Source organism: Ptiloglossa arizonensis, chromosome 11 (assembly GCF_051014685.1).
Source record: "Ptiloglossa arizonensis isolate GNS036 chromosome 11, iyPtiAriz1_principal, whole genome shotgun sequence".
Taxonomy (NCBI): Eukaryota; Metazoa; Arthropoda; class Insecta; order Hymenoptera; family Colletidae; genus Ptiloglossa; species Ptiloglossa arizonensis.
The window spans coordinates 3,269,683-3,288,479 of record NC_135058.1 but is presented as its reverse complement, the minus strand read 5'-3'; the positions used below and the strand labels follow the sequence as shown (position 1 = coordinate 3,288,479).

At 43.2% G+C, this 18,797-nt stretch overlaps 3 protein-coding genes across 4 annotated transcripts in view; 2 read left to right on the top strand and 1 right to left on the bottom strand.

Annotated features, from left to right (window-relative positions):
* Dscam2 (Down syndrome cell adhesion molecule 2) overlaps positions 1-7,163 on the top strand; it is a 188,004-nt gene extending 180,841 nt beyond the window's left edge. The window contains exons 17-30 of the mRNA XM_076323202.1: positions 312-612; positions 1,174-1,352; positions 1,546-1,715; positions 1,789-1,927; positions 2,026-2,143; positions 2,216-2,667; positions 2,863-3,044; positions 3,191-3,584; positions 3,734-3,877; positions 3,989-4,141; positions 5,099-5,310; positions 5,753-5,906; positions 6,270-6,372; positions 6,862-7,163. Of these exons, the coding sequence (XP_076179317.1) occupies positions 312-612; positions 1,174-1,352; positions 1,546-1,715; positions 1,789-1,927; positions 2,026-2,143; positions 2,216-2,667; positions 2,863-3,044; positions 3,191-3,584; positions 3,734-3,877; positions 3,989-4,141; positions 5,099-5,310; positions 5,753-5,906; positions 6,270-6,372; positions 6,862-7,114 (2,954 nt within the window). The 3' untranslated portion in view covers positions 7,115-7,163. The remainder of the gene's footprint in view (positions 1-311; positions 613-1,173; positions 1,353-1,545; positions 1,716-1,788; positions 1,928-2,025; positions 2,144-2,215; positions 2,668-2,862; positions 3,045-3,190; positions 3,585-3,733; positions 3,878-3,988; positions 4,142-5,098; positions 5,311-5,752; positions 5,907-6,269; positions 6,373-6,861) is intronic.
* Positions 7,164-7,269: 106 nt separating this feature from the next.
* On the top strand, positions 7,270-15,601 carry LOC143152516 (uncharacterized). Of its 2 annotated transcripts, none has more exons than XM_076322761.1 (3): positions 7,270-7,991; positions 13,170-13,221; positions 14,517-15,601. In XM_076322761.1, exons 1-3 carry the CDS (start codon positions 7,736-7,738, stop codon positions 14,617-14,619), a joined length of 411 nt encoding a protein of 136 aa, XP_076178876.1. In that variant the 5' UTR covers positions 7,270-7,735; the 3' UTR covers positions 14,620-15,601. The 2 variants fall into 2 exon arrangements, 1 of the variants encoding a protein (XP_076178876.1); XR_012993587.1 differs by lacking the exon at positions 7,270-7,991 and adding an exon at positions 8,166-13,035 and having other exon boundaries at positions 14,517-14,556.
* A 577-nt stretch (positions 15,602-16,178) lies between these two features.
* Positions 16,179-18,797, bottom strand: LOC143152611 (tropomyosin). The gene is made up of 6 exons (XM_076322913.1): positions 18,558-18,797; positions 18,255-18,388; positions 17,088-17,276; positions 16,634-16,709; positions 16,420-16,552; positions 16,179-16,295 (listed from the first exon to the last, which is right to left on the bottom strand). The coding sequence occupies exons 1-6, from the start codon at positions 18,795-18,797 to the stop codon at positions 16,213-16,215; spliced, it is 855 nt and encodes a 284-aa protein (XP_076179028.1). The 3' UTR covers positions 16,179-16,212.

Below are 18,797 nucleotides of genomic sequence, written 5' to 3'. Positions count from 1 at the left end.
GTATTACCGTGAACTCCATGGCTCGCGAAGCTTTCGCATCGAGCAACTACATGTATAGGTATATCGGTCAATCGATAATTTTCGAATACAACACACGCTCGTCGTATTATCTCGCAGCAATACTTACATACAACTGTAAAAGTGTACTACCAAGATTCTTGTTACAAATACTCGTGCACTCTCGTGTTCTCCGTAGACCAAAATCACCTAGAACTCGCGATTCTTTTGCGCCGTTGTTCAATATTTGACAACGATGATTAGGTGCAGTGTTCTTCGAGAACGTAAGACCTAAATTAATTGCGTTACGACAGGTGGAATGTGGCAACAGCAAGAATTCACCGGACCACCTCTCCCGTATGCTGCCCTCATAGACGAGTTGAAACCAGCGACTAGATACACGATACGTGTAATCGCCGAAGGGCCAGCTGGTAGATCGGTACCTTCGGCAGAGCTGGTCGTCAGAACCGAACCACAAAGACCAGCTGGACCACCGATTAATCTTGCAGCCAGAGCTCTGTCCTCGTCTGAAATCTTAATCACATGGTCGCCACCGTTGCTTGAACTCCGACACGGAGACATCCAGGGATTCAACGTCGGCTACAGAGAAACCAAGTAAACGCGTCCAACTTGGATAATCGATCTGACAGAGTGATCGTATCTCGACTAAATTCCACGAATTTGCAAAATGAATCGTTTTCGTACAAAATTCTATACCTATAAATTATAAATACATTTTTTTATATATACCGCCGAGTTGGTCGGCGCTCGAGTTTTAAATATTCAAAAGTACTTACAGCCGGAGAGGATTACTTCCTGGTTCCGGAACTCTTTGAAAATCATTTCTCCGAAGTTGTAGTAGAGCGCGTACAAGTAGCAGCGTCGAGTTAATACCTAAAAATAATTCAAATATACTTTCGAAAGTCCTAACTAAGAAGACGAGTTAAAAGAGGAACGATCCCCTCCTCCGTAACAAGTTTCAGGCACTCTTGGTTCTGAAATTGTCTGCCTAAGCGTATTCATTTATTAAAAATGTTCAAAGTAGACCAAACTGAGCTAAGACCCACTTCCGTCATGAATATATGATAATAGGACGAAATTTAATTACGTAAATAGTTCGAAATACACTCAACCACTCGGATCCAGGACTTCGTTACGTTAGCAATCCTCTTTCAGCTCCGCGAATCCCTCGTACAACTTCAGTTCTGTATCTGGCGACGGAGAAGAGGGTGGTGCAGAACTTCGACTGACAGGCCTTCGACCCTACACAAAGTACACTTTGGTAGTTCAGGCGTACAATCAAGTTGGGTCTGGACCACTTTCCGAACCTTTGCTCACGCAAACGTTGGAAGACGGTGAGAATTGTTCCTCTACGAAAAGGAAAAACGAAAAGAAACTAACAAGCATCGAAACAGCGTACACTGTAAACTAAATTTCGCGAGACCACTTCCACGAATAAAATATTGATTCGTTTGGTAGTTAAATCGCTTAGACTGTAAATCGAATTTTACGAGAATACTTATGCGACGAAAATATCGATTTGTTCAGTTCCCAGTGTGCCACCGGAAGACGTAAGGTGCGCTGCGCTCAGTTCGCAATCTCTTCAAGTATCGTGGCAACCACCACCTAACACGCACAGTAACGGTATCATTCAAGGATACAAATTGCACTATGAACCAATTTTAGCCGATATTTGGCGCAGCGTCGATGAAATGGAAGTAAGGATAAATTATATTTTCCTTGCTCCGAACAGGTGAACACGAAATTTCTTCAACTTTAATGTTTCGTTAGATTCGTAAGACCAGCGCGTTGACCACTGTCCTCACAGGATTGAGAAAGTACACGAATTACACCATTCAAGTGCTAGCTTTCACAAGAGTCGGGGACGGAGTACCGACCACAGTAACTTATTGCCAAACCGAAGAAGATGGTAATCTCATCGTGCCAATTTCGAGTCTAAAAATGAAAATATTGATCGTGTAAGTAATCTTGTACGGTGAACTTAACGGTTGTACTTCTTGTCCACAGTGCCGGGTAGTCCAGCGGACATAAAAGTGGTAGTTAGTTCACCACAAGCACTCTTCATCTCTTGGCTACCTCCTCTTGAACCGAACGGAATTATTATAAAATATAATTTATACACGAGGTATCTATAACTAGTATAAATAGGCAGATTAAGTATTCGCGATTCGATCGTTACGAAACTATCTTCCCACAGGGTCGTAGACGGCAGAGAGGAACTCAATCACGGTAAAAGAACACTGCCACCCACGAGCACCTATTTCGAGGCGACTGATTTACAGCAACACGTAGAGTATCAATTTTGGGTGACCGGTAGCACCCGCGTAGGCGAAGGTCAAAGTTCCAGAGTGGCTGCACAGGTACCAACGAATCGTGTACCAGCGAGAATCACTTCTTTCGGGGGCCACGTAGTACGACCGTGGAGGGGATCCGCCACATTAGCTTGCAACGCGGTTGGAGATCCTACGAGAGAATGGTACAAAGGTTCGACCGAACAAATTCGCACCGATACAACCAGGAACGTACAGATCCTGCCATCGGGCGAGCTCGTCCTGTCAAATCTGCAGTCTCAAGACGGTGGAAATTACACTTGTCAAGTGGAGAACTCTCAAGGGAGCGACAAGTTGCACTATACGTTGACTGTACAGGGTGAGAAGATACTTCACTTTTTACAAACTATTTCGATATTTCTTTCTTTCGGTCTAAAACACTTTTTTTACCGGTCCAAGGGGATGTCGTTAATGTTCGAGCGTCGCGGTCCTTTGCTTCAAGTTTTTCAATGTTTTTTCTTGATATTAAAAATGCAGAGAATATTAAACGAATTCTTGTTTTATCCGTTCGCAGTACCACCCAGTGCACCCGTTCTTTACGTAACGAGTTCCACGTCAAGCAGCATTTTGTTACATTGGAAACCTGGGCACAGCGGAGGTGCTCCGCTTACCGGGTACACGTTACATTATCGAACGACTCACGGCAATCTGGACGAATTGCAACTTTCTCGTCACGCCACGAGCCACGAACTGAAGGTACGAGTAATTTTACATCCTTGTTGAAGTTCTTCGAGAGTGTTTAGGATTCTTAGAGTAAACGACTTTCCAATCTATGGTCAAACATTTGAGGAGCATCTTGTACAGTACATGGAAACGCAACTGAACCTTTTCTAAACTTTTAGGGACTCCTGTGTGGAAATACCTACCAGCTGTACCTAACGTCCCACAATAAAATCGGAAGCAGCCCATCTTCGCCGGTACTTTCGGTTCGAACTCAAGGCCAGGCGCCAGGTATACCTCCCGCCGCAGCTTTTCTCAGCCCGAACTCAACGACATTGGTCCTTCGACTCCACGTGTGGCCCGACAATGGCTGCCCGATCCTCTATTTTGTGATCCAATACAGACCCATCAACGAATTCCATTGGACGCTGGTGTCCAACAGCGTTAAAATGCAACGACGGTTCGTCGTGACGAATCTACAGCCGAGCTCGGTTTACCAACTGAAAGTGGAGGCCCACAACGTGGCTGGAACCAATCAAGCGGAGTTCACATTCGTAACGTTGACAAAGGAAGGCGGTAAGCTTGGACATGTAACTACAGCTTTTACAGAGAATCGTCGGTGCGAGTAAATAGGAACAAAGTAGACAAAGACATGTCCGCTGGTGATATGATTTTCAAGTTGAAACAATTATATCCAAAAGCACTGTGTTCCTGAAACTTTGCAGAACCACCACCCGCAGAACTATCGAAACGCGGCATAGCATCTGCGGTTCCGTTTTACGCGGATGTGAAAGTGATACTGCCTCTGATCGTGGCCACCGTCGCTCTGGTCGTCGCTGTGGTGGTCGTGGCTTTTCGTTGGCGAAACAGTAAGTCTACTCGGTTAGCAAACGCAAATAGCCGTATCTACGAAAAACGAAAAACAACATCGATTATCGTGTAGAAGGTGTGAACATTTCTTGTCCTCTGTTACGCAATAGGGTACCTCGGAGACAGAGTTCAACGCCCCATGAAGGAGAGTCAAGAGAATCAACAGAACGCAGAGACCCAAAGGGAACGTTACTACGCCACCATTCACAAGGTGGCTTTACAACAAGCGGCGAATACGGGCGGAGGGCCCGACAAGATTCCAGGTGAACCTTTGTTACGATACGGACGACAGCCAGGTTTGGTACTATAATTGTTGTTCAGGTAAAAGTCGCACGCGTAGCGCTGTTCGAGCGGGGTTGGACAGACCCGTTAGCGATCGATTGCAGTTCACCAGCGAAGGTGGTTTATTTTATCACATCTTCATTCCATCAAGTGACCCTAGATACTATCTGGACATCGTATATTTTCTTTGTGCCTTTTACGTCAACCACTCTATATCATCGTTGAATGTACCGATCATACAGTTACACGTTTTCATGGATGTATTTTGTTCAGCGTTTTTCCATGCATCGCTTTTACCATTGGGCTGTCTTTTCTGATTTTCTAGACATAGTGTTCCCTTACAGCGATACGTCAATTTATGGGACGAACAGTTTAGAAGCAAAGTGCTAGAGATCCGATACAACTTTCGAAGCATGTAGTACAGTGTATACAGATGGATCGTTTCGCTCGAAGAGAGTACCACGAGGCAAAAGCGTATCTAGCTCGACAGGCTTTTGTGATTAATACTTGATCCGAGTTAAGGCTAGACACACAGATCAACGGTACATTCCCGCTCAAAATTTGTAGGGCACCCGTTTTAACAAATTTTGATCATACAACTTGAATTATTCAAATTATTTCACTTTGTTCTTGCGTATATTTATAAACGTATGATCAGTCTTGGCCAAGTACGAACAAAAATATTTAATCGTTCGAATGTTCTAAATGAGGGAAAATATATTTGAGCAAGAAGTTGGAAGAAAGACCGATCAAGGAATATTGTCCACGCGATAGTTTCTTCGAGCGAAAGAACTCTCCGCGTCACCGATATTTTACATTGTTAATAAGAAAGCAACGAGACGAAGTAAATTGTAATTTAGAGCTCGAACTCCATTTACACCTAAAGAAGTCATCCCGACGCGATTTGAAAGGTAGGCAATGCCGCTGGTGGGTTACAGAGACAGCGGAGGACATCTCGCCGTACGCTACGTTCCAGCTTTCGGAGGGTGGCGGGGGAAGCCTGGCAGGGTTGGGAGGGCTGGGAGGACTGGGAGGCGCGGCGGAAGCTTCAGCGGCCGGGCTTCATCCGAACAACACTCTTCTTCACAGCTTCATGTATCACGAGCACGCCATGACCGAAGGGTGTGCGAGCCCTCCACCTGCCGCGGCGGTACGTCATCATGCAAAGGTTGAACACGCAGTGAAAAGTGCCAATTAACGTCTAATTTTTTCTACCACGACTCGACTCCAGAAAATCTACCTTAAAATCCGAGACAGTCTATTGGCTACCAATTGGCTACCATTAGATTAGTTTTACACGTTACATCTTATCGAAATCGAAGCTCGTATTCCGTTGGTAGAGCGATCTGTGATCCTTAGTAGACACAGCTGTGCAAAAGATTACAACCTAAACATCAGAGGATACAGTATTGGAAGTTTGAACGTCGTTTCCAAATTTTGCGACAATTAATTTTATTCGCTTTACCTGCGGAAAAAAATGTTAACGAAGCTTTGATTTTAAGTATTCCCCCGTTAAACCTCCGATACTTCTTAATCACGTTCTACGGGCACGTCGAATAATGAAAACGTTTAAAATATCTATATGTTGATAGAGCATGAAGAGCGTTTCGTCGAGGAGACGGCAGCAGAGAAAGCAACAAACTCCGGGCGACGTCGAGAGCGACGAGAGCGAGTCTGACCCGGATCAACTGACGAGCTCTCGCACGGAGTCTTCCAATCAACTGGATCCTGGCAAACTCAAACACAGTACGTGTTAGTTCAGTTTACGTGCTTTGAACTCGTACGTGCAGTACCGCCGTTAGAAACCGTGGAACCCTGAGCATCTAGAAATTGAGGGCCCGTTATTCTTATTCTAGTATAATTAAAAAGTTTTCAGGCATTGGGCACGTAGCGTACAGTCTATTTGAAAAATCTACATTTCTCAGGAACCATGATACATTTCACGACACGTCTTAAATCTAAAAATACGTTAAAAAGGAATTTGATACCTCAAGTATTCCAATTACATTCATTTATTTTTACAAATTGTAGAAATATTAACAATAATCGAGTATCGATTACGTACGATTTGAAAAGAAAATCTACCAATATTTGCAATCTTCCTTTCAGTTCGAGCCGTTTCCGATTTCATTTACCACGGTACGTCGAGCACTTCATCGGACATTTCACCCATGTCAGAGCAGAAGTCGCTACCCCGAAGAGGACGTTCTAGGTAAATGATAAATAAATTCTACAAATACACGGAGAAGTAAATAAATACACGCGTGTTTCGGTAACTTTAATCCTTTTACTGCCAGCCACCTTACTTCAGTGTTTTTTTTTTTTTTTAACTGCCAGGCTATTTTCGACGAAAACTCAACAAGGTATGGCTGGTATTAAAAAGGTCGCGTACAATATGTTTATTTTCGCTAGTTGTAAATTAGAAATTCTTCGTGATTATCCATCGTACTTTGCGCAGATTGTTTTTTTTTCACACATTGGCTGCCGTGAGAGTCACTATTCTTTCCAAATACACAAAATACCGTGTACAATTCGGTTGAAACTGTTTGCAAAAGCAACGGACAAAAAATCATGGTAACGCTTAGCCGATGAAAACCCAAGAACGATGCTTCACGGATAGATATGTCCCTGAGACACGTCGGCTAAGCGTTGATCTTATTTGCACTTCGTAGTAAGTCGATTTCTTTGGCCGTCTCGTAAGATGGCATGTTCCCAGCAGGAGCTCGCTACGCACACTGTTACCGCCGATATCGGTCGCGGAGACTGCGTTCGTAAGTGGCAACCAAGGGACCGTCGTGACGGGGAACGGCGATCGTTCCGATCGGCCGGAACTCAGCGAAGCCGAGTGCGACATCGACTCCTTGAAGAAGCTGAAACTCGGCCTGAGGAGCTCCCTGTGGTCAAGGCCGAGTACCCAAAATAATCCTTCCTCCGACTACTCTATCGCCGTTTAATTCGCCACCCCCCGCCCCCTTAATCTCCGTGCGTCCCCCCACCTGTACCTCCGCGTGTCCACGGTGGACCAAACGACGCTCCCCCCCCCCCCCCTCCTCCTTCCCGCCCCGTGGTCCAAAACAATTAGGTAAATAAAATCCTTCTATCTGGTGTCTCGTCGGAAGTTTCGACGTGGTTAGGTTAAAAAAGAAAAGAAAAAAAAAAATAATAATGAAGAAAGAAAAACAGGACGCGCAGCGAGCACGCGCGTCCGTTTCCCCTTTTCTCTCTGTCGATTATAGGTGAAAAATTAAATTATATTCGTTGCTGGGAATCGGGCAGGTGAATCGTTCGCGGACAGCGAGGAGAAGCCGCGACGCGAACGTGTGTTGCGTCGACGCCGCGACGTTATCGAAAGTATCGTTGAACGCGGATATCGCGAGGAGAGAGAAAAATCGATCCCTGGCTCGATGGAACGAATTCCTCTCGGAGTCGATCTTTTTTTCTCCCGTCTGTACGAACGATTCGTTCGCGGCTCCGGACGCGCACGCGCCGTTGCCTTTCTCCTCTTTGTCCGCGACGCAACGAGATATTACATCCGTGCGTGCATGGACGTGACGAGTGAATGAGTCCGAGGTTGAATGAGTTTGATCGCGTGTAGGAGTGCGTGCCAAACGACAATTTGCTCAGACCGCTGCGACTCGTTTACCGGCGGGCGACCCATTCGAGACCAAAGACTTAATCGTACGAACAGAGCACGGGAGAGTTCTTCGAGCACCAGGGAATCGTGGAGAACGACGCCGCCTCGGATTCCAAGGAATATCAAACCGAAACGGACGATCCGATCTTTTCCTCGAGCATCGCACGATCAGTTACTTCGTCACAAAGAACTTGGCAGTAAGTCGTGCGACACTGTGAACGCGAGACGTCGTTCCACCGTTGATGCGCGAAACGCGTGCGCATCCGACTCGCGCATCACGTGTCTCGGAAGAACCGCCTACATCACGAGCGCGTTTCGTACATCCGTGGCGACGGAACGAGTATTTTTGCGACAGACTTTCAACGGTACGGTCGAGTCCAATTCAATCGATCTCTCAAGGTCAAGCGATGTCTGCGACAAGACGTCACAAGTGACTCTTCCCTTCACGGTTTCGTTACATACGATATTTACTTTCCAGCGGAAACGATATTTCTTAACCAAGGGAAGAGAATCCATTGACACGATAATTGACTGTAAAAATATAACACGAGCGGAAACAGATACCGACGATACGAAAAATAAGTATACAACCCCGCTTAAAGATCATAGGACACCTACTAAAATTTTACGTCTTAAAATAATTAATGGAAATCGTTTAAATGTACGCAAGAGTAAAGCAAAATAATTTATAGTGTATGATCAGAATCTGTTAAAATAGGTAAGTGTCCTACGACTTTTGAGCGAGAGTGTATATAAAAGAGTACTGTTGCCGAGAGCAGCATCGTAGGCATCTTCGGGTCACATACTCCCCTTCGTCTCACTGCCATTTCTTGGCACGCGCCGGCTCTCCATCAGCACCGAGCAACGTGTTCCAACATACGATGTAGCGTTGCGGTAGAATTATCGTACAGAGTTGGGAAAATTTTCTTTAAAATAATACACAGTGTCCGTAAATAATGTCTATTTAAAAACACTCGAATAACAATATTATCGCGTCGCAACGAAATTGTACCGTCTCGTTTCTCGTGCAAGATAAACGAAGGAACATATATTGGGAACCACATCGCGTAGCTTCGGGAGTGGGGATACGTGCATTACTGCTCTCAGATTTAGTCCATTTTTCAATTATAATAAGAAACCTTTACCAATTCTGAATAATTGTCAATGTGCGTACATACACGATTCGATTCAGTTTTAAAGGACTGAAATTTTAGATTCGTGGAAAAAAGACGTCGAATTCCAGCTAACCGTTAAAATCTAAATAATTCTAAAAATCTCTATTTTTTTTCTTGCCGTCTGTTCCATATTCAGTGGTATAAGTCAACTGCATATTTGAAAAAGAGATAGCGCGTGCTTATAGTTCGTTCGTAAAGCAACAGATACAGCGGAACGAAGGGACAAGAAACAAAACGATAGAGTAGCGGAATGGTGGGGAGAGCTTTGCAATGGCCTTGAACAGCTAATTGAATTGGATGCGACTCTGGTAGAGGCTGCGTATGGAGTACATCTTCGCGCGAACAGTCTCCGCGTTAAATCGGTTAAATCCCTTGATCTAAACATAGTTGAACCGATATTTATTTCTAATGGTCGTTCGTTCGCGCGCATATGCACCGATGGTGTACAATGAACGATTTTTCTGAGCGTCGACGAGCGACGGTGACGTTAAAAGGATCGAAGCTTCGGTGAATGGCAGTACTTTAAAGCGTCAATTACAGACTAATCGACTACAACGACGAAACAATGGAACTCGATCGGGAAATCGTTTACTCGACGTCGATGAAATTCATCATTGCGTAACTAATTGCTTGCCGCGAAGCGAGTAGCTCGACTCTGCCTAGGTGCAGACCGGCAACCATTTATTTTTATCACGCTGGCCTACACGATTTCGTTCATCGATTCTAGACAAGTCCGTCGTTATTTTTTGCAACCGCGTTCCGCGCTCGCTTTCGATCGTTTCTTCGCGTCATCGGCTGATCTCTCGTCGCGACATGATGTAACTTTAAAACGCTCGTTCTTGAGCAATGTTCCATTTTGCAAGCGTCACTGTGCAACACCTCGGTACATGATTCAAGAAGTCCATTTTATCGTTCAATTGTTTTCCCTAAGACCCGATCAACCGTTCTCAAACATTATAATGGTCGATCAAAGTGAATGGATCGAATAGTTTTCTCTTTAAATGCAAAATTTTTAGCCGTATCCTTTTAATTAACTTTTCAAAGATCTACGATTGGATCAAGTGCCAAACATTTGTCTTCGTTCTTCTCGAATACTAGAGTCAATCCACGGACAAATCGCACAGATCGATATTAATTGATATTAAGGTCGTTATCGAATTGTTTCGAAACTCGTTGGTAACCGTGCCAGGTTAAAATCTTCGTCCTGTTTCCGAATCCAAAAGCCATAGAAAGTCAGGAGATCCACGAAAGTTTACATTTCTACATCGAACCAAAACTACGTCGATTAATTATATCGGAGATTCGTTCGCTTTTCTGAAAACTAAGAAATGAACATCTCAAAAATCGCTGCAAACCACTATTACTAGTGACTCTCGTATCTCTGCAATGATCGTTGAACTTTTTAAAAAATTGATCACCAATTGTGTTTCTATTTCTATAACTCTATCAAATCCTCATCTTCCCTTTCGTACCAAAGTTCACATTTATTCGTGACACCTTGAATCCTCGAGAATTTCCATCGAACATTCGCCTTTCTTTTTTTAAACTCCAAAGATGGTTAACATCGAGTAATCGTATACCGGATAACTCGAAGACGTAGTTACATATCTCCGAAGTAAGAAAGAAATTTCCGATTCGCGAAACGGCGGCTTCTAAAATACACCCAGGACACTTTCGTCGCGCAAGTAAAATCGTCGATGCTCGCAGGGAAAAAGAGGCGAACCGTCCTTTCGATTCACAAAGACTGATTTTCTTACTCTCCGTTTGATTACGTCTTCAAGAGCCGGTAAATAATTTCGCCGAGCGAATCGCCGGCGTCGTTTTCACCACTCGAAGAAACCGTGCTCACCTGTGTCCAGTGCGTGTGTGGTATTAGAATCGGGATGAGAGAGTTACGAGACCGTGAGATGATGATTTGGCCGTATACACAAGCTATTCGGGGTATTCGTGGAAACACGATCGTCAGGACGCGATTGGTCCGTCGAATCGCGACGGATCGTCGCGGGGGTTGGGCTCTGTTGCATTGTAAAGTTTATACGTACGTCTAACACCGTTGATTACTTTAAGTCCGTTATTAATCCTAAGACGTCTCCGAATAAGACATCGATTTCCGCGCGGGGCAGCGCGATACACGCGCTCTCCGCTCCCGTTCTGTACATTTCTTCCGTGCCGACGAAAACGATAGTTTAACGTCGAAGGCGTCCGCCTTTCGACGCCGGGGTTTTACCGTTTAAACCGAGCATCCCTCTTCGAATATCGCGCACTTTTAACTTTTAAGGCTCGCGAACTATTTCTAAATCTAAGCGCTCGTTCTTCGAGTTTCACCGCTGTTCAAGAGAGACGAATCGTCTTGAACACGCTTCCCCGGGGAGCGTCTCGATCACCGTTCCACGATCGTTGTTTCCGATCGGATCGTTGAAGCTGCATCTCGCGGTTCGAGACCGCAATCGGTGAATAGGTTTATTCTCGCGTGCAGAACGAGTCACCGGGAACAGAATCACTCTCTATCGGTATAATAATACGTCTTGGATCCGAAGAAGCGCGCAGAAAGAATCGAAAGAAATTGTAAATCGTTCCGAAAGATTATCATTGGTCTCTCGAAATCGTGTCGTTCGAAATTCTAGAGAGCATTCTTTTTCTTAATGGTACTTGAAATCGAATTGTTATTACACTTATCGATGTCGAAGAGCAGGAATTTTTGTTCATAGTATCGCGTGAAATACACCTGCGTAAATCTTTGCAATTTAGTCGAGAAAATTAATTACAACTTTTGTTTATATTATTGTAACATTTTTATCGCACAAGTACGATACCGTGTACATAACGGAGAATTGTCGCAGAATGTGGAATAACGAGGTGCGGTCAAAGATTGCCTTCCGAATCTAACTTCGAAGATGTTGCACGAAGCAGGTGGTACAAGTATAAAAGAAAACAGAACGAAAAGTAGGAAAATTGCGCGATGAACTATTGTAATGGCAAGAGAATATATGTAAAGAAAAGAAAACATTGGTAAAACAACAGGAAGTGTTGGTACGGTAAGAGAATGACCTTGAAAAGATTTAGAATCGAACGATGAAAACTTCAAGGTGCGAAGTTAGTTTTCTCGAGTTTCATCGGTGAGATAATGTTGCCTCGAATCGAATATTGCGGTAGAACAATAGGATACTATATTATACGTATTAAACCAAGATACTAGCTAGAAGATCTTCGTGTCGTTAGTTTGCCAATAAATGTTTCGCACTCGAAGGTAGATAAGTACAATCGATGTCCATTTGTACGGACAATTGTCGGTGTTTTAGGGAAACAATTCAGTTTCCACGATCGTCTTCCCGGATACTCTGATTTGATTAAAAAATTTCGCGAAACTAACACCCTTGATAACAAAGATCGATTGGAGAAAATAAATGTGACGCTCTTTCGAGAAATTTCGTTGCTCGATTGTAAATTTCCGGAAGTTCAAGGTCGAAAATAAATGTGACGCGCTTTCGAGAAATTTCGTTGCTCGATTCAAAATTTCCGGGAGTTCAAGGTCGCGAAACACCACACCGTGGTGTACGATCGAATTCGTTCATCGTCGACCAACGAGAGAGAGACAAAACTACGTGGTAAGCCATTACGAAAAAATCACCGACAAACTTGAGAACTCGAGAGGGACCGATCTCGAGAGATAGGAGTAACTAACGCGCACCTAGATAGTATCCTATCTTCGATCTCCGTATCCTCGGATCCGAGTGTTTCGTTTCCGGTGGCTGGTCCACCCAGTACAATTTCGAAACCACGCGATTCCGTGTTCGCGATCGGTATACGAAAGCATATCGATCTCGGGCTGCTGAAAAATCAAAAAGAAACGAACGAAGGAACAGTCCACGCGACCCGCAACGAATTCGAACGTTCCCTCAGACTGACATGAAAGTAAAAATAAACACCGGTTAGTCTCTAAGCGCGCATCTCTGTACTACGTATCGTGTTCCCGCGACGAAGAGTTGTTCCCCGAGACTTCCACGACACTGCCATTCCGCAGATTAACTCGAATGTGCCAAAACCCACGGCCGACTTCCTATTTCCGGTAACAATAATTTTACGCCATTTTTTACCAATCTTAGGGTTAACACGTTTTTTCGATGTATTTTACGAAATCCGAGAACACGACGGAGCAGAATTCGAAACGATATCGATGACCTTTGTTTCACGTTGTTTCAGTGACAGCTAAGTTCCGGAACGTGTGCGCGACACTGCGAAGACGATGGCATAGGTATGCGTATATATAAATTTATATAAATATATATAAATTTATATAATATATATATATAAATTTATATAAATATATATATAAATACATATATGTATGTATGTGTGTAATTGAAGCGCGTGTAAGCGCATACATACGATACCATACACGAGTGTATATACGAGAAGCGCGTCAATCAAACTCGTAGAGTTCGATTAATTTGTTAGATCCTGTGCGGGAAGCGGGTATTGTTTATCGGACGACAACAATTTTTGTACATTTTTTCTTATGTCACCGGCCGACTGACGTCCGCTGAACAAGGACTGCGTGCATTTAACCGGGGTTCTTTCGATATCCGATTGTTTTCCGATTCCGGGAACCCCCGGCTCTCGATCGATGAAACCAAACCGATCGTTGTTCGAAATAAATGCTCCCGGGCCTACGAACGCTCGCCTCGAGTCATTCTTCGCGATCGATCGACGAAATTGAAAACTCCTTTGGAAGTATTCGAATATCGTCGACAGTGTACTCTTATCGTTGTCCGATTTTACGAAAGAACGAGAGAACCTTGTGTATTTCGCGAGCTGGTTAATCGTTCGTTGTAGTAATATTTATAGTTTGACACACCGTCGTTCCGATTCGATCTTGTTTGGTACGAAGTTTCGTGCGAAGAATCTCTTTCGTCGATTATTGGACAACGATTGTAAACTGTGCGGGAAATTCGTCGCGACTTTTAACCAAGAATGTTGCGCATCTCGATCGATGAAAATTCGTTGAAACACGACAATCGCTTCGTGAGAATCGCTCTGTACGTGTACAACCGTTTCCAAAATACCGTCACGAAATTTACAAACGCATTATCGTTCCGAATTGGAGAAAATTGTCGAAATGAGCATTGATCGGCAAGCTTCGAGTTTTCGAGATATAGTCAATCTCACGATATTTCACAAGAGGTATTCAAAATGGCCCCTATTGGTACACAGGCATTCAAACGTCGCACCGATGATCACTTTATATGTATGTTTTCGCGGAATTGCGTATTCGCGACTCTAAATTTTCCACTGGCTTAGAATACACTACAGTAGATTTTATTACGAATTTCGATCGACTTGCAGAAAACTCTATAATTTAAACATCGTTAAATTTTCCGAGACGAGCATCGATCCCTCCACCTATCTCGACAGTCCTGATTCGATACGTGACATATTTTCCTACGCTAACGTCTAAGCACGTTAGAACTTAAATCGACCGTATCTTGGAAAGAAGATTATGAACCAATGTCTCAATCCACTTTGTAAACCTTTTTCTTCAATTCACAGGTGTACAATACGCTTGTTCATATCCGACGCCATTTTAAAAACTACGTGCAGGGATGTCAAGACTCGCGTAAGCTTCTTGGATACTGTATATTTAATTTTGTAGAGAAATTGGACTTCCGAAAAATACAAATGCGATCGATGAACGTTCCACTTCGTATTTCCAGGCGTTGCATCATAAATTTCGCGATTCGTAGCCACGACGGTCGAGCGTTCGTTGACTTTGTCGTTCATTTTCGTTTAACAGTTCTATTATCGACGTACATTGCTCGATATCGATCGGGAGCCAGGAATTCTTCGGACACACACGACCCTACTGCCAATAATTTTCTCTGCGTTAATCGTTGGGTCAAACAATCGAGCCTCACGATGCTACGAACGGTGGTACGTTTTAATTAAAGCGGTGACGTAACTTGGAACACCTCGAAATACACTTAACGCTTGGTACTGCAGCCGCGTGCACGTGATCGTGCACAATCGAAGGATCGCGAAAAGGGACACGGGGATCGACGAAGAGATCGAAATCGATCGAAAACGTTTCGCGTCCGTTTCTACGAAATTTCAAATACGTTGGAAATTGTGCGAACGAAATATCTCGAAATCGACCGATGAGTTTCTCCAGCTCGTGCATCGTTAATCGATCGATCTTCCATTGATCGCGGTTCGTCGCGCGGATATAATTGTTTCTTTCGTCTCGACGCGTTTCGTAGTTACGTCACCGGTTTTGTTCGCGTTTTGCAAAGGGACGAAGGCGTTGGTGAGTGAGCAAATCAAACGAACAATTATTACTGTAACTGCTATTAGCATCGTTGTAAAAAAAAAAAAGAAGAAGAAGAAAGAGAAATCATGGCGTGAATGTGAGGGTGTGCCTGCGTATCGAGATTCTACACTGTGGCGTGGCCGCGTACGACGGAACATCCAGAATCGCGATTTTCCTCTTGCGTTTCGCGCGATCGTCGAGACAAGCGAGACGACGCGGCCGACACGCCACGGCTGAAAACTGTATCAAGTCGGTGGTGTGGCGTTTCGAAGCATTGTGTCGATCGTAGAGTCGATCAAATAAATTGATATCCTGTAAAGTACTATAAAAGAAACCCGACTTCGACGACTCTTTATTTCAAACCCCAGAGAACGTTAAACTGTCCCTGATCGGGTGATTGCAGCATCATCTGAATCAACGAAACAGATGTTTTTTTCATTGCATTTTCACGAAAGTATCGTCGATCGATCGGGGAAGTTCTCCCGATGAAAATGAGTACAAACACGACCATATTCGGACGATTATCGATTGTACTTAATTCGAAGTTTTCTCAAAATTATTCGAATAACGTATAATTAAAAATAGGTATAATTAATCGATCGGGGAAGTTCTCCCGGTGAATATGAGTACAAACACGACCATATTCGGACCATATTCTCAATTGTACTTAATTCGAAGTTTTTTCAAAATTATTCGTATAACGTGTAATTAAAAATAATTCGATAGTCCAGACCTAACCCTCTGAACTTCTAAATTCTTCGTAAAGTTTTGATACTTTTTAACTACGTTCGATTCAATCGGTGTACGTTAACCGGTTAATAACGATCGAATTAGTAAAAATGCGAGAAGAGGTGATAGTTTATATATACATTTTAATAAAAAAAATTAGTGGACACACTGATGTGGGAAACAGCAGATGTCAATGTTACAAAAATTCGACTAGTACCCGGTGAGTTCCGCGAACGTGGAGTCCATGTCGTCGCAGATGTACTTGTATTTCTCCTTTTCCCTGAAGAGAAAGTCTGAAAAGCGAGAACGCTATGACGCATCGAAATGTTCGATTGAACGAGCCGTGCATAAAGAGTATTAAACCTCGCTGTAAAACGCGAGGTGTAAAACGAGAAAAAATTCTCGAAACACGTGTACCTTCTCTTGCATCCAGCTCTTTCGAGAATACTTTGACCATCTTCTCCGCGATGATGGCTCTCTTTTCGGCGGTTTTCAGTTTCGATTTCAACTCCTTCAATTGCGATTTAAATTCTTCCACCCTTTGATTGGCCTACGAAATTTCGAAAATATTGCGAAAAATCGATCGATCGATATATATAAAAAATATATTTCAGAGAATCATAATCGATACCTTTTCTTCGGATACTTCCAGCGATTTCAATATGTTACCAACGATGAACAACTCGTCCTCTCGTTCCATAATCTTTCTGTAAATAATTACACAACATTATACATGTACAGATACAGGTGAATGAGTAATAATTGAACTCTCTCAGAAACGTATAATTCGTTAACTACATTTCGTACAAAGATGTAATATAAGTCAATTCGCAAAGGAACTTTCACGACGGATAAATTTTCTTCTCAAATTTTTAAATCTTGAAAATTATTCCACGCGGGGCTTACGTGTCGTGTAAAATTTCGTTATCGAATAATACATTTTTGGAGAAGTCTAATTCTTTTCGCATCAACCTCTGTAATTAAGAAGACCAAAACGACGAACGTAAGACAATCGTAAAGTGATTTATTTCGTAAGAACGTGACATCTAAAAATCATTTGTCAGTTTTTCGTTCGTCGAACTTACGCCTCGCTCGATTTCACTCTTTCCTCGGCGGCTTCCAATTCGTCTTCCACGAAGGCCAATTTTCGAGAGATCTCGTCCGATTTTGTGTCAGCGTCTTCGGCAATGAGCCTCGCTTCTTTCAGCTGTGCCATCAATTGGTCCATCCTCTCTTCGTCTTGCTTACTTCTGTTCTCCAATACCTTACAAATACTGAAACGAATCATTTCCATTTTAAGTGTTTCGATCAACAATTCCGGGAATACAAGTGCTCGTAATTGCCAAAGGTAAGAAAAAAGTCCTAATGAGCACTGGGTCTGCATTTATTCCCCAGCTGCACACGCTTTAAGTTCAACTTGCGACAGTATAAAAGATATTCGATAACTGGACGTATGGTCATGTATATGCCTAACAGTGGTAACCATTTTGTACACCTTGAACGAGATACGTTTAACATTTTCGATTGTGCGTAGTACGACAAGATCGTGTTGACAAATATCATCGTGTACGATTATTTATCTTATTTATTTGGTGACCAAGGGATAGGGTATTTTAATCCCTCGTTTATGGCAATTTTATGGTTTCCAGATTTCAAGGTCAATTACATTACATTCGTTACAATATCTATTTTACACGATGGAATTCTCTATAGAAATGTGAATGGTTTCTGTTGCTGAGATGAGTTTTCCTTCTGTTGAAAATATTATAGCAGAGATATTTCAAGTGGAAAGAGATAGCGTTCCACCTGGGATAAATCTACAAGATGACAATTCTAAAAAATATTGGCTAAAAAATAACCGATACGGAAATTGTTAACGTTTCTCGTAAGAGACGATCTAGGCCTGGCCCTTCGTAAAAAAAAGATAAATGCAACAATTGGAAAGAACAATCGCTTAACAACGAATGTGACTTGACGATGAAAAGAACTGGTAGGGACCATAGATAATAGACATAAACCGTATAAATACGATTCCTTCGCATTGGATCGAGAATCTTGATAATTGCACGATTCTATCCAACAATTGGCCGATTTTGAAATGATCGAGGCTCTACGTTTCCTACCGTTAGTTTCGAATTGTACCCAGATCCGTGATCGGTAGGACTTTTCTCTCAAGTTGAATAGGTAGAATAACGGTTACTCGTCTGTTAATTTCTCGATACTTTGTACCGTGGAGCACCCGGTATACAAACCGTTTTGCGTCCTCCGCGGTTTCCATAGCCTGCGCCAATTTTGTCTGCGCTGTCGAACGACGTTCCTCGGACTTTTCTAAATTCTGCAAGCACTGTTGCATCTTTCTGTTCAAAATCGCCAACTCCGACTGAGTCTGCCCTTGTCCAAATCGGAAACAATCGTCCGTAAGCACAACGATTACATACGTACCCGCATATTGCAACGTGAAACCCGAGACACTCGAAACAGAATCGATAGATACTGAGAATAAATATTTCGAATAAAAGTGTCTTCGTGTTAGACGATCGTTAAAAATTACCAACCACGATGTAGACACCCTCTGTTTGCTCGAGGTCTCTGTTCGATTTCTCCAACTGGGCTTTGCTCAGCTGCAAGTCGCGTTCCATCTGTACCAGTTTCTTTGCCAATTCACGGACCTCGTCCCTCAGCTTTTCTTCGCGTCGATTCGCTTCTTTCGCTTGTTGATCGCACATATCGGCCCTGTCCATCGCCAGATCTTTCTCGATCTTCAGGGTCTGCAGGCGTTTCTTGATCGCGTTCAT